The 15963-nt window shown below is 41.8% G+C and overlaps 1 protein-coding gene across 5 annotated transcripts in view; it reads left to right on the top strand.

Annotated features, from left to right (window-relative positions):
- The window catches only part of Btd (biotinidase), a 52005-nt gene that overhangs the window by 15117 nt on the left and 20925 nt on the right, over positions 1-15963 (top strand). For 3 of the 5 annotated variants that reach the window (XM_033756991.1, XM_033756990.1, XM_033756992.1), the window contains exon 3: positions 2565-2714. In XM_033756991.1, coding sequence (XP_033612882.1) covers positions 2565-2714 — 150 coding nt within the window. Of the gene's footprint in view, positions 1-2564; positions 2715-3852; positions 5481-15963 lie in introns of those variants that run through there. The other 2 variants (XM_010612771.3, XM_033756989.1) reach the window with 1 other exon arrangement.

Here is a 15963-nt window from a genome sequence, read left to right as displayed (position 1 = left end):
CCGCTGATACTGATCCTGTGGAGGGCAGGCATTCTTGGGGTGGAGGTGTTTGCTGGCCTGAGCTGAATCTAGCACCTGCAGTTTCACCTACCTCGTGCTTCTCCACCCTGTCCACAGGACCATCTGAAACATTTGGCAAATGTTGTGCTGAAACCTAGAGACTGTAAATATAGAATTCTCATTTTCCTGCTCCTAACGGAAATATACAGTGTGGTTTTGTGGGGCCTATGTCAGCCGCAAGGCACTCTTCCTTCTCTTTAGTGGACTGGGAGCGGGGATGCAGTTGTTGGTTGATAAGATAGTTTTTAGTGCTCTCAGATATCTCAGCTCCCCTATGTAGTGTTAAAGCAAGTTTTAAGATAAATTAATAGCAAGGATTTGGCAAAATTGTGTAGCAGACTTGCTGTGAAGACAGAGGTTCTTGAACAAACAATTTAAATATTTCTTTTGGTAGAGACATTTGGGGTGGGGGTGAGGAAGGAGGCCAATTTAAGGATGATTAGGCTTGTCAGTTACTTAGGTTGGTGACCTTCATTCCTCGGAAGGAGTTCTTGATTTCATTAAAGTCCATCAGAAAATTGCTGAAGCTATTAGGGGTGCTAATTGCTTATCACATCAGACCCAAAGTTCTGCTCTGACTCACATTTGGTTCCCAACCTTATTCCTGGCTGATGTGTGCTCAGGGAATGCAGTTTAATTTTCATATTAGCCTAACATGTATGCATAGTTTAAATGGTATCCTCTGTGAAAAACCATTCAGTGGTCTCACGTGTTCTTTTTAATAAAGAAAATATTTGTCCAAGTGTAATTTTCAGAAATTAAATACATGAGGGCTGGGGATTTAGTTCAGTGAGGAATCAAGTTCAATCCCTGGTACAAAAAAAAAAAATTAATTGCATGATTCTTATATGATTACAGAGTAAAGAAAATTTTTGTTTAACTCATTAGTTAATGAGGGAACCAGTAAGATGGTAAAGCTGATTCAAAGGAGGACTGGAGAAATGGAAATGTGTCTGTCAGCCCAGTAAATGATGAAATACATTTTCTAATAGATAAAAAACTGCTAATATTCTCCAGGGCTGTACAGTTATAATCTTTGTGATGATCTTTTAAGTAACAAAGTCAAATAGTAGCACACTGTCTAGCTAATTAAAGCGTCTTTGCATTATTAATCTGTATCCCAGTGTAATTTGGGGAGGCATACGTTCTTCATCTTGTCTTGCTTCGCTTCTTTATGGAGTCATTGTTAAGGCTGCAGTGGGATGGCCTCTGTCCTTATCTTCTGGAGGGAGCCTGTGCGGTATAGCCTTTCTGGATAGCTATTTGACAATGTGTGTTAAGAAATTAAAATTTTTCATATTGTAAGACCATTAATTTCACTTGTAAGACTTTATTCTGAAGAAATAATCAGAGATTCAAAGACCTGTGTAAAATACTCATTCAGTAAACGTTTTGAACACATCATAGGTAGATGGTCAGCACAATCTTCTTTTTATTACAAAAAGTTAGAAATAATTCAAATTTCCAAGAATAAAGGAGAAACAATAGGGTACTCTTAAATATAATGTGGCCATTACAAATGATACTTTTGAATGTGTTCTTCAAGAAAAACATTCAAGGTGCAAAATCATATATTTATTTTCTCAATTATCTGCACATATACAGAAAGAAAAATAGATATTAATCTTTGCATTTTAGATTATGAATTATTTTTCTCTTTTCCAAATTTTCTACAGTTAATTAGAGCTTTTGTAACCAGAAAAAAAAAAAAAACATAAAAAGAATTTGCAGTGCACTCTAGAAGAAAAAAACCTCAAACTGCATGGTCCTAGATTATTCATGCCCTCTCTGTGTGCCTTCTCCTCTTTCTGCACTGGAGCTTGACATTTTAATCCACATAAGTGGAGCACAACAGAAGAATGAGGCCCTTAAACTGAGAGCTCGTTTTTTTGTGTTTCCTTAGGTTGCTGTAGCTGTCCCAGGCAGCCCAGGGTGTCCTCAGGTGTGGGGAAAGGTCTATAAAGTGGCCAGAGTCCCAAAGGGAACCTCCTCATTCCCAAGTGGGAAATTGAAATTTTAAGTGAGCCTTCATTTCTGTGCTGAAATAACACACTTGACTCTTAGTTACTGGTCCCATTCCTGGCTGGACATTAGAATCACCTAGGGAACATTACACACTGTTGCCAAGACTCACCCACAGTCAGTTGAATTGGACTTTTTAGGGATGGGCCTAGCATCAGAAGCATCATGCAGAATGGCTGAGAACCAGTGGGCTAGAGATAGTCAAGACCCTTTACTTTATAGTCAGCTCCATCTTTTATTGTACCGGCCGCTTGAAATCCCTTCTGTCTGGTACTTACTCATTCCCTCTCCCTGACGTGCTCTCAGGCACAAGTAATGGTTCTTCCTAGAAAAAGCATTCAGCTTCCCCAAGACTAAGACTCCTGAGGGGAGTTGAGCCACTATCTCTGTATCTGGCACCTGGTACAGAGTAATTTCTTGGTGGTTATCAAACGAATGAACTAATTAATTATAACAGACTGTAATTTGATATTGACTTACAGGGTGTACAGATTATAGTGTTCCCAGAAGATGGCATTCATGGATTCAACTTTACAAGAACATCCATTTACCCGTTTTTGGACTTTATGCCATCTCCCCAGCTTGTCAGGTGGAACCCATGCCTGGAGCCTCACCGTTTCAATGACACAGAGGTACGTGACAATTCGGTCTTCCTCCTTACTAGTCCAAGGGCATGTGGAGATGAATGAAGCTAGCAATCAGAAGCCACAACATGCTGAGATTAAAAGAAGACATTAGGATCTAAACAATCAAATTCAATGTGCCGTGCATCCATTCAGTTATCATCTAGTATGGTATTACAAACCATTTACTCACCTGCAGATCTTTCCATTTACTAATTACACAAAAATACATGAATATACACTTACTAAAAAAACAAGTCAAACAAGTTTTTTAAAAAGTAAAAGTTTACTTTTGCCACAGCCCATCTCTCCTCCCATTTCCTTTTCTAAAGAAACTTCCAGCTTCCATTGACATCGCGCTATGCATCCATCTTTCTGTCATTTCCTATCGCATCTTTCTTTAGCATGCTGTATGTTTACTCTCTCTTAAACTCTTATTATGAGAAATGTTTCAGTGAATATCCTTGGACATATATTTTTGTAAATGTCCAAGTTTTTGTGGGAAGTAAAGTTCCTAGAAATGGAATTTGTTAAAGGCTGTGCACATTTTAAATTATTTTAAAGAGTACCAAACTTTTCCCTTAAAAGATTCTTACATCACTTTATATCCCCAATAATAGTGCCTGAGTGCCTGTCTTCATACTCTCTGATCCATGCTGGATAGAATAACCTTTAAAATTTTTGCCAATCCAGCCAGGCGTGGTGACACACGCCTGTAATCCCAGCACTCGGGAGGCTGAGGCAGGAGGATTGCTATGATTTCGAGACCAGCCTGGGCTACCTAGTGAGTTCCAGGGCAGTCTGAACTACATAGTGAGACCCTGTCTTCAAAAAAAAAAAAAAATTAATCTTTTTTTTTTTTGGCCAATCTAACAAAGGTGAAATATGATACCTAATTATTGTCTTAATTTGCATTTCTCTGTTACTAATGAGGTTGAGCATCTTTTCAGATACTTCTTGGCCATTTCTCTTCTTCCATGAATCCTCTATTTATAGTCTTTGGTGTTTTTTGTTTTTGTTTTTGCTTACTGGTTTATGATAGCCATTTATATATATTATGGACATAATACAGGAACTTTTCTATTAAAAAATGAGGCTAAAGGCAGGGTTTTTAAAAATCCATGTATTTATATCTTTGTTTTTATAGGTCCTCCAGCGCCTGAGTTGCATGGCCCTCAAGGGGGAGATGTTCTTGGTGGCCAATCTTGGGATAAAAGAGCCTTGTCTTAGCAGTGACCCAGGGTGCCCGAGTGACGGGAGATACCAGTTCAACACAAATGTTGTGTTCAGCAGTAATGGAACCCTTGTTGATCGCTACCGTAAACACAACCTCTACTTTGAGGCAGCTTTTGACACTCCTCTTAAAGTAGATTACATCACCTTCCATACACCCTTTGCTGGCACGTTTGGCATCTTCACTTGCTTTGACATACTGTTCTTTGATCCTGCTGTCAGACTCCTCCAAGACTCCGAGGTGAAGCATGTCGTGTATCCGACAGCCTGGATGAACCAGCTCCCCCTCTTGGCAGCCATTGAGATTCAGAAAGCTTTTGCTGTTGCCTTTGGTGTCAACGTGCTGGCAGCTAACATCCACCACCCATCACTGGGGATTACAGGGAGCGGCATCCATACCCCTCTGAAGTCCTTTTGGTACCATGACATGGAAGATTCCAAAGGTCACCTTATAACTGCTCAGGTAGCCAAAAATCCCCAGGGTCTTGTTGGCACAGAGAATGCAGCAGGTAAAATGGATCCATCCCATAGTAAGTTTTTAAAAATTTTGTCAGGCAGTCCATATTGTGAGAAAGATGCTCAGGAAGTCCATTGTGTTAAAGATGCCAAGTGGAACATGAATATTCCTCCCATGTTTCATTCTGAGATGATGTATGACAATTTCACCCTGGTCCCTGCCTGGAGAAAGGAAGGCTACCTTCAAGTCTGTTCAAACAGCCTCTGCTGTTATTTACTGTACAGGAGGCCCACTCTGTCCAAAGAGCTGTATGCCCTGGGGGTCTTTGATGGTCTTCACACTGTGCATGGCACATACTATATTCAGGTTTGTGCCCTGGTCAAGTGTGGGGGTCTTGGCTTCCACACCTGTGGGCAAGAGGTCACAGAGGCCTCAGGGATATTTGAGTTTCACCTGTGGGGCAACTTCAGTACTTCCTATCTCTTTCCATTGTTTCTGACCTCAGGAATGACCCTGGAAATCCCTGACCAGCTTGGCTGGGAAAATGACCACTATTTCATGAGGAAGAGTGGACTGTCCTCTGGTCTGGTGACAGCAGCTCTCTATGGGAGGTTGTATGAGAGGAACTAGGAAAAGTGTGTGGTCTTTGGGTAGACAGCTCTGCGCCTCCACAGACCACACATTTTGAGCATGGGGACATTTCTTCCAGGGTGTGGAAGCCCACTTTTGTGGCACCAGATTCCACCCTGGGAACTGTGGGAAGAGGTGGGAGATGGAGGTTCCTCTAGCCTCAAACTTGTGGCGATCCTCCTGTCTCAGCCTCCACAGTGCTGGGATTATAGGCATGTACCACCATGCTCAGCCCACCTCTTCCTTCTAATCATGAATGATTGAGATACTTTCTGGTGTTTTCTGTCCACACTGGTCTTCTAAGCCACATCTTTATCTAGCAAATCTGTTTGTACACAATAGATTTTAAGAGCTGAAACAAAAATAAATGTTAGTTGATGTTTTTACACATCCAGCAGTGGTCTGCTTTTTTCCTTGCTGTTGATCAAGTGACACCCAGGACGTGTAAATATTTCACAAGCCTCAAACATTTTCTAAGGTAAGAAATGAGCTCTGAAAGCCAAAGCTGTGTAGGAAAGGGCTGCGATGAGGACTTTTCCCGTTCGGCTCAGCTGGACCTCTGTCCAGGTGAAAAGGCAACGCCAGAGTCATAAGCTTGGCACATTTTTAAAAATAGAAAAAAAGCTTGTCTCACATCTGCCTTTCTGTCAGTAAATGGAATGTGTAGGCAGGACTTGAAATAACTGGAGCGAGCAAGTGCAGTGCTCTGGGGTGGGGAGCAGGCCGGGATGGAAAATGCTGGAGGTGAGGCCGCTAGGAAGGAGTGAGTAATAGAATTCTTTGTATGCCATGAGTCTTGTCCAGGGATTCCAGGGACCTTAATAAACTGTGTTAGCTTTGGCCACGCTGCTCGACTGCAGAGGGGAAGTGATGCTGGTATAATTCAGTTTGCGGCCCACAGAGGTCTCCCTTTTGAGGTGAGGCCTGGCAGCCCGGAAGGACAAGCGGCAGGGACTGTCACAGAGGCTCGCTCACTTGGGCCCAGCCCTCCCTCGGCAGGGTTTTGAGAGTGGCCACAAATGTCCAGTGCAGGGTTCTCACAGTATTAGGTCTGGATGAAGGATTATGATTCAGTATGGCAAAGACATTCTTAGGCCATGGATAATTTGGGTCCAGTATTTCCAAACATTAACAATGTTTAATTCTGGTCCTAGGAATTATGTCAGATAATTTTAAAGTCCAGAATGAATAGTCTGTGGTTTGCCTCTTAAATGTTGTAGCTGTATAGTTTGAACTTTTAAAATCAGCTTTTTAACCACTTACCAGTCCAATTATTTAAATCCAGGATGACCAAAAACTGCCTATTTCATTGATTTTTATAATATATCAGAAAAGATAAAAACAGCAATATTATCAAATTTTTTCTGTGTATGGTGTATCTTAAAACAGTCAACACCTGCCTGAGCGATGCTTAGGATAGTCCACATGTAAACCAGCACACTGCCTGAGTGACCCTTGGGGTAAACTGTTAAGTGATTAAAAACAGCATACACTAAAGAAATGTACAGAGTTGTATAAAGTGAAAAATGAACTTCTCTTCCCATTCCCTGGCAGTGTAGCCTTCCAGACCCTTTCCTGGCTCTTTGGAGGATAATTAAGAGTGTAATCCCCAGAGGCGGACTAAAGGGATTGTGGCCGATCCTGGTAACCTCGGTAATGTATTTAAACCTTTCTGTACCTTGTTTTCTCATTTGTGGAATGCATATGAAATATGCCAAGTGGTCTAGGAGCAAATCCTGTACCTGTGCCCCTGCTGACTCACTCACTGCTCCCTAGAAAAGGCCTGGAATGAGTCAAGTTTCCAGGAAATAAGTGGGGCGACTCAGAATTCCTGAGGTAGCCTTGGGATCCCCACGCCCTGGGAAGTGCCCCTGGAATGGGAGCAGGACCTCTCCCACCAGATGACAGCCCCTGCCTGCCCTCCCAGGGCAGGCCCTGCTAGGAGGAGTGAGCTGGCAGGCCGGATGTGGCTCCAGATGTGCTGTCTCGGCCCATTCCCCAGGGAGACAAAAAAAGTATCTTTAAAATGCATATTGTTGCTGAGTGCCAAGTGATTCAGTCAGCCTGAGAACCAGTCAGAAAAGCCAGTCTTAAAGACAAAGTTGGTAGAACTACTTCACCCAGTAAGCAACTAATAAGCATCTGCTAGATCCACATTCAACCCTTCTAAGCAAAACATGTTTTCCCTGAGTCACCTCCTTCTAAAAATTTAGAATGAATTACTCATGAAGCAGAAATAAGCGGCAAAGCAAGTAATAATGATAGAACAAAGTGATTTTTGTAATTAAAAGAAGTAGCTGCCAGACAGAATAAAGCAGAGGATGGGGAGAAATGAATAAAATAAGTCATTTTCAGGGGAAACACACTGATGACTAATGATTATGATATGCTTTTATCAGCTGTGATCCTGACATTCAGGAAGTAAGTGGCAATCTTGACTATAACACACAGGCAGGAAATCAAGTATGTTTTTGTTCAGATCAAACTTGGGGGAAGTAGTTTTGTCTGTGGTTTCTTGTATAGGTGCAGCTGTGCCTGGCTGGGGCTTTTCTCACAAAGGAAGTGAGAGGCACAATGAGCTGCATTCATAACGGACTCTAGGGATCTGTTTCCGCAGAAGATAAACGGTACACACTCTTCACAGACTGCCCTGTCCAGTCCCACCACCCTCTCCAAAGGCTCAGGCCTGTCCCAGCTTTTGCTGAGGGAAACCCACTGGCCACCCCTTACCCACAGGTGTCCCTCCCCCTTGTCCAGAGCACACTGGGCAGGACCACGCACCTGATCCACAGCCAGCCATTCGGAGGACTGGTTGGCAGTCTGTGAAGTGGCCTGGAACAGAGGCTGTGCCCAGAGAGGGATGATTCCCAGTGAAGCTGAGCGCTGCTCAAATTACTGCAGAATGAATAAATGATTTCTCAACAAAGTACATTTCTAAATGTCAAAATAGATTAGTTACAGTTGTCTCCACAGATGTGTGAGGGAGGTATGATTGAAAACTATGATGAATGTTTACATTAAAAAGAGTTACTATAGCAAAAGACACATTGCCCTTAGTCCCCTCCAGAATACTCTCTCTTGCTTTGAACAAATGTATCCCATCATTCTTGCCACACTTTGTAAAGCACTTCTGGAAATCTGTTTTTTTGAGTATCTTTAGTTGCGCTGCTGTGGCTGCCTTGATGTCCTGAACCAACTCAAAATGTTTGCCTTTCATGGCCACTCTGACTTTGAAACAGAGCCACAAGTCACACGATGCCAGATCCAGGCATGAGGTGGATGAGGGCGCACTGTAATGTTTTACAAGCCTGCCTTTCCATTGGCCGGCACATGGCAGTGGCATTCACCATACACCTCATAAAGACACAGAAGACTTCCAGAACTGCTTCAGAAATTGGCAAGCACAATGGGATAGTAATGTTTAAAGATGGGGGGCTTTTGGGAGGGATCGATGGCGTTGTATCTTTTAGTATATGCTTTTTAAAAATTTCAACACCCTATTTTACGATCACCCCTCATATTGTACAAAAAGGCCTGGATTTAGATAAGTGCTACTGTGTATGGAGATGAGCAGGAGGACTGCTTGGGGAAACTGTGCCACTTCTCAGCCAGAGGAGGCCTGCACGCAGCTTGAGACTTCTTCCATTGCCAGGCTACCCTTCGTGTGTTAACTGTCCATTGCCACATGACAGATTACCCCAAAATAAGAAGTGGTCTGCATTTTGTCACATGAATGTGTAGTCTGTTGCCCTAGAGTCCTGATGTGTCATCTGAAGACACCACTGCCGGCCTCTTCATTCACATCCCAGACAGTGTGGATGGCCAGAAGCTTACATTTTCTCTTGTGAAATTCATACTATGGATTGGGAGGAATTCTAGGAATCTAAAGTGATTCCTGAGCAATCAAAGAGTGATAAAATTATACACAGTGTGACTTCAAGGTAAGGTATGGGAGGGATTCTGATTCTTCAAAAATGATTTAGTCAGATGGATATCTTTGCAACTCTCAAAAATCAGTTGTGAAAATTAAGCATTAATTCTTTGTAAAATACTATCCTACAAGTTTTGGAGTGTGCAAAGTCACATAAGAAAAAATTATTACCATGAGAACTATTACCTAATGTTCATATAAATATGGAATTTAAGGGCCGGGGATTTAGCTCAGTGGTTCCGCCGCCTGCCTTGAAAGCACAAGGACTCAAGTTCGATCCCTGGTACCCCCCCGCCCCCCCGCAAAGGGATTTAAGCATGTGTACACACTGGTAAAGGGTATTGCGGCAGATTGTATTTTCCCCAAATGGCTGAATCAGTCTCTCCAGTCCCACTTACTGGAACTTTGCCAGTCCTGTGCTCCTTCCCTTGACCCTAGCTGGATTTTGTGATGATTCAAACCCAGATGCTGCCGAAGCGATGCTGTGTGACCCTTACAGCAAGGTCATGAACAAAGACCCTGCTTTGCCTCTTGGGAGTTTTGCACTTGGAAGGCAAACAGTGTACCCTGAGGAGGTGCAGGCTATCTGGGAAGGTCACGGTCCCAATCTCATCTGTCAGGTCCCCCATTCTAAAGTGAGGGGCAGATAAGCCTTCCCTACGTACACTGCCCAAACTGCAGATTTGTCAGCAGTATAAGTCATAGGTATTTTAAGCCATTGAGTTTTAGGATGGTTTGTTATGCAGCAGTCAATATTTAGAATTGGTAACATTTTCAGCATGTTTGAAGAACTAAAAGATTTTAAAATATAGAAGGTCAGTGAGGGGGCCTCCAGTAAGGGGAAGGAGGCAACAGCCAGCTGGTTGTGCAGGAGTCTGTGGAGTCTGTGAGTCTGTGGAGGAGTTTGGATCTGTCGGGGCAGCAGTTTGAGTGGGGTCATGATCTTTAAAATGATTCCTTAGATAAGTATAGTGGGGTGTGTCTGTAATCCCAGCATTTGGGAGGCTGAGGCAGGAGGATGGCCATGAGTCTGAGGCCAGCCTGGAATACATAGTGAGACTCTGTATCAAACAAATTCTGGATGCTGACAGGTTTTCAGAAGTTCTCTCTCCTTTAAAGTCATACCTCATGGACCAGCCAAGAGGATTCACTAGAGGGGAGTGCAAGAAATGGCAACTTAAGTGGAAAATAACCATTGTTAAAATGTATAGTAAGCAGCAATTTAAGGTTTAAAAAGACAGTTCTTTGGAATTACCCATTTTAAGTTTACTATTTTCTAATATTGTCCTGTTTCAGTTTTTAACACTGTCAGATATATTAAAAATAAGAGAAGAAAACCCCCATCATTTACAGATAACAGAAAGACAATTGTTTTCAGTAAAAATATACATCTTCAAAGAATAGTTGCCACCCAAATTTTTCAGTAACTATCAAAAGAACAAAGAAAGTAGTTATCCCCTATAATGTAATAAGCTTTTCATCTAAACTGCTGCATGTTGGAAGGGAGGTAATCATTCTGTGAATTTGACATAAATTACTGGGTTGATGAAATAAAAACACAAAGATACACCATAATGAGAGCCAATATTTTGGCATTCTAAGTGCATCTGAAAAGGGGAAGAATTTCTTTTTCAAACAATACCTGACAATGTGACCCCTGCTTTCCACCAGGCCCTGAAAATTCTTTTTCAGATTTTTCCTAGGAACAAGTAATGTATATTTTACATGTAAAATGGATATTTGTCACTAAATAGATTTGTTTCTGTGAAGTAACTGTTAGTTTTCAACTGCCATGACAAAATACCTGAGGTAAACAATTAATAAGGAAGAAAAGTTAATTCTGGCCTACCATTTCAGAGGTGTCCATCCATGACTGGCTGGCTCCATTGTTTTTGACATGAGGTAGAAAGAACATCATGGCAGGGAATGCACAGGGGAGCAAAGCTAAACACCTCATGGAGGCCAGGAAGGAGAGAGGGCTCTAGCAGATATGCAGGGTCCCAGTATCCCTTTCAAAGGAATGTCTCCAGTGATCTAATTTCCTTTCACCAGCCCCACCTCCCCATAGTGCTAAGGCAGGCAACCAAGCCTTCAACACCTGGCCTTTGAGGGAGATTTAGGATACTAACCATAACATTCTGCTCCTGGTGCCAAAGGCTCATGTCCATCTCACAGTGCAAAGTGCATTCAGTCCATCTTCACAAGTCTCTAAAGTTTTAACAGTGCCAGCCTTGCTCAGAAGTTCAAGCCCTCCCAAACTCAGTCTCTTCCTATACTCAAGCCAGTTGTGAGCTTCAATTTAAAAAAATAGTATACTTCTAATTAAAATAGTACTTCAACTAAAAAAATACTTCTAATATACAGCAGTGGGACAGGGTAAACACTCCATCCCAAAAGGGAGGAATAGGGCAGTGGCCCGAAGGAACTGGACCCAAGCAACTGGCCAAAACTAAGCAAGGCAAACATTAATTCTTAATTTGTGTCTGGCATCTGGGGCCTATGGTGGCAGAATGTGAGTGCCCAGGGGCTTAATGATTATAGACTTGCTGACTGCAGCCTACATGGCCACTCTCAGGCTGGCTCTGCTCACAGCCTGAAGCTTATCTCCGCAGGAGTCCCACATTCTTGGGATCTGTAACTTTCTCAATGCTCCACTCTTGCATTAGTTTCACATGCCACCCTCTCAGGAGCTGCTTGCAGGGATTCTGCTTTAGCCATATACTGGCTTCTAAGGATTTCCTTTGAAAAAAAAATTTTTTTTGACAGAGGAGGGAGGGTCTCGCTACATAGTCTTGGCTGGTCTTGAACTTGCAGTGATCCTACTCTCCAAGCCTCCCAAGTTCTGGGATTACAGGCATGTGCCACCATGACCAGCTCCTTTGAAATCTTAAAGGAAATCTCTGTGACCCCATAATCCTTGCATTCTGTATGCCTACAAAACTACCATTATGTGGACAATGCCAGGATCTACTGTTGGTGGGAGCAGTAATAAGGGCCACTTGAGGCCAGGGCTACAGTGGCCTCTGAGGGCTTGGATGACAACGTGAGAAGCAAGTACCCAGGGGCCCTTGCAAGCAAATCTGCAGTGGGTGGGATCCTGCTGATTTCTGAGATACCCTCAAGGCATTTTTCCTGTTGTACTGGTGCAAAATATCTGGCTTCTTTTTAATGGCATTAATCTCTTTAGCAACTGTTCCTTCGCTGGCTTCAACTTTTTTTTTAAAGATAGGATATTGGTGTATAGGTCTGGTTGGCCTTGAACTCACTATGTAGCCTAGGCTGGCCTTAAATTAGCAGCCATCTTCTTGCCTCAGATTCCAAGTGATGGTGTTACAGGCGTGTGTCACCATGCCCGGCTTGCCTGCAATTTTAAATGGGCTCCTTTTCTGGCCAAACTACAAGATTTTCAAAATTTTTAGTTGTGTCTTTTGCTCTCAAGTTTCACTATAAATATAGCAAAAAGTAACAAGCAATATCCATGCCACTGCCTGAGTTATATGCTGCTTTGAAATTTCCTCCTCCTAATTAATTTGCCTGTCACCTTTAGTTCAGCCTCCTACAAAATCTCAGCATGGGCAAAAATATAGAAAAAGTTTTGTGCCAGAATGTAACACCATTCTCAGCAGTCTCAGATCTCATCTGATTTACTCTTGATGCCCAAAATTGCTTTTGCTGTTCTTGGTCTTTTCTAGCTCCATATGGAATTGTAGGATTGTTTTCTCTAGATCTGTGAAGTATTCTGTTGATATTTTGATTGGGACTATATTGAATCTCTGTAACAGTTTTGGGAATATGGCCATTTTGACAATATTGGTTCTGCCAATGTTACAGGGGATATTTTCCCATTTTCTGGTTTCCTCTTCAATCTCCCTATTCAGAGTACTTTAGATTTCTTTGTAGAGGTCTTTCACTTCCTTGGTTAGGTTAATTCTTAGGTATTTCATTTTTCTTAAAGCTACCATAAATGGTATTGTTTTCCTAATTTTATTCTCACCAAGTTCATTTTTGGTATAAACAAATGCTAATGATTTTTGTGTGTTGATCTTATATCCTGCTATATATGTGCTGCCAAAATACTAATGTTTGTTTGTTTGTTTTTGGTACTGGGGATTGAACTCTGGAACTTGCGTTTGCCAGGCAGGTGGTGGAACCACTGAGCTAAGTCCCTGCCCCTAAAACACTAGTGTTTCAAGTACTCTGTTGAAGAGGTGATAGTGGGGATCCTTGTTTTGTTCCTGATTTTAGGGGGAATGCTTTTGATTTTGTCCATATAATATGATGTTGGCTGTTGGTTTATTATAAGTAGCTTTTACTGAATTCAGGTATGGTCTTTCTATACTTATTTTCTTCAGGGTTTTTATCATAAAGGGGTGTTGAAATTTTATTGAAAGCCTTTTCTGTATCTATTGATATGATCATGTGGCTTTTGACCTTGCTTCTGTTTATGTGATGTATTATATTTATTGCTTTACATGTATTGAACCATCCTTATATCTCCGGGATGAAACTGACTTGGTTATGATGTATGATCTTTTTTTATGATGTGATGAAACCTCACGAGCACATACTTAACTGTCTATATTCCTATCAGCATTCTGGTCTTCAGAGCACACATCAAAATTACCCATTAAGCTCTGCTTAAAACATTCTGAGCTTTCTATAGCCTGCTTCCCCAAACTTCCAAATTCTTCCCATAAATCAGTTTCAAAGGCTTTTAAACCACATTGTCAACAGCCCCACTGTCAGTACCAGTTTTCCACGATATCTTTTTGTAGCTGTTGACACAATACCTGAGGTAAACAACTTAAGAAGAGGAAAGATTTATTTTGGGTCATGGTTTCAGTCCATGAACAGTTGGCTCCATTGTGTTGGGGTTGGTGGCAAGGTAGAACATCATGGTGGGGAGCACTCGGTAGAGCAAACCCACTTACCTCATGGCAGGCAAGAAGCAGAGAGAGGCAGAAGGGGTCTGGGTCCCCAGTATTCCCTTTGAGACCATGTCCTCACTGACCAAACTTCCTCCAAGGAGATCTCCCATCTGAAAGTTTCCACCACCTCGCAATAGTGCCATGGGCTGGTGACCAATCCTTTTAACATGTTCGCGGGACACTCCAGACTCAAATTATAATGGTAACATTATAGAAATAAGTAAAATTAGAAGCTAAGTAATATAACCAGATTTTAAGGGTATTGGCTTGGTAGTGGAGACGAGGCTTAACATTCTCCTAAATTGTCATGTGATCTTGGGCACATACCTGCTTTTACTTCTGTGGACCTAAGGTCCCATTTCTGTGAAAGAGGGGAGCTAAACTAGATTATTCTAGCTTGCACACCCTCAGATAATCTCATTCTTTTTCCTTCTGCTGTTTCTAATAGTAAATAAGGAGGTAAACAGTGTCTACATATGACAGAGGGGCTCTTATTATAGAATACATTGTAAAACAAAAACAAAGGCTCAATTTGCTACATGAATCATTCTCCCTAGGCTGAAGGCTATCCACTCTTTCAACTCATTCATCTGTTTAATATGCTTTAGTTTTCATAATCAGTGTTGAAACTTACGTTGAAAAGGCTTGAAAGAATCATTTTATTTTGCTCTCAAATTTGGAAAGAGTTTGGTTATATATATATCCTTCTATTTGGAGTGGCTGGGGCTGGGGAACCTACTTCTAAGATAGTTTCTCCACTCAGACAGATGTCTGAGACATTGATGAGGCAATGGAAGGGCTCCATGTGCTCTTCCAGCATGCTGGTGTCAGGACAGACTCCTAACAGGCTACCTCACAGAGGGATGGAGAGGGAGGGAGAGAGGGAGAAGAGGAAGAGGAAGAAAAGAAGTAGGAGGAAGGGAGGGAGGGAGTTTCGAGACAGAAAGAGGAAGGTGCCAACTTATAAAGATATGGGCCAGAAACAGTGACAGTGGCACTTCTGTCTTCTTCTGTTAGTAAAATTCCTATAGAACCCTCCTAGATTCAAGAGGAGGAAACATAAATCCTCTCTGTCTTTGGGAAGAACATAAAAGAATTTGTGGCTGTAATAAATCTACCTCAAAGTAGGCTGCTATACTGATTACAAGATTTTTATTTATTTATTGCCATGCATAGTAACACATTTAATCTTTCTAAAGTACTGTATTTTTATTACCTCCAGTTTTACAGATAAGGAAACTGAGACATAGAAAGGTTAAACAACTGCCCTGAGGACATCCAGCTATGTATGAGTAATCTAGGTAGTCTGTATATGAGCAATTTATGAATTAACTAAGGTACTGATTATCATAATCTGTTTAATTATTAACAGCAGTGACAAAGCATATTATAAGCAGTATACTAGGGGATAGCCGTCCAGTATCTCAGTAAACATCTTTCTCAGGTGGGGATGGCCCCTGCTGCCTTTTTGCCATAGGTTCAGAAGATCACGCCTGTGGAGGAGCGAAAGACTGGCTGCTCAAGGGCTCCTTCCCCCGGAATTGTTGACAGCTTTTCCAGGCATGAGTCTAATCTATTGTTTAATATAAAAGTCTCCAAACAACATTTTAAAGAAATGAATACCAGGAATTTAGGATGTAACTGTGACAAAGAAATAGTTAAAAGGAATAACTCAGAATACAAGTTACACTAGCAATCATGCCCACAGTCTCCTATGGACAAGTGACAGAGGCAAGATTAACAAAGCCTCGGTCTGCATGTGTGACTGTTAATCCAGATATGTCAATTTCATTGGATCAAGAAGTATCTAGTAGAATCTTCTGGGAAGATGGCAGAGCAGTAAGCAGCAATAAATTAGCCTCTCTGAGATTCAGAATCCAGATACAGAAAAATAACAACTTGGGGAGAAAAAAGGAGAGAGGTGGATTCTTAGGACCCAGACAGAATCTGAAGAGAAAATTGGAGCCTACAGAGAAATTGAAGAGACAGACCTCAGTGCAGTAAAGAGAAGGAGAAATCTGCACTTTCTCCTCAGCTCCTGGGTGGTGAAAAAAAAAAAAAAAAAAAAAAAACTGACTT

This window comes from Fukomys damarensis, unplaced genomic scaffold (genome assembly GCF_012274545.1).
Source record: "Fukomys damarensis isolate Sample0158 unplaced genomic scaffold, DMR_v1.0_HiC HiC_scaffold_28, whole genome shotgun sequence".
Lineage (NCBI taxonomy): Eukaryota > Metazoa > Chordata > Mammalia > Rodentia > Bathyergidae > Fukomys > Fukomys damarensis.
The sequence above is the reverse complement of the archived record's forward strand: the minus strand, read 5'-3'. Positions and strand labels throughout refer to the sequence as shown.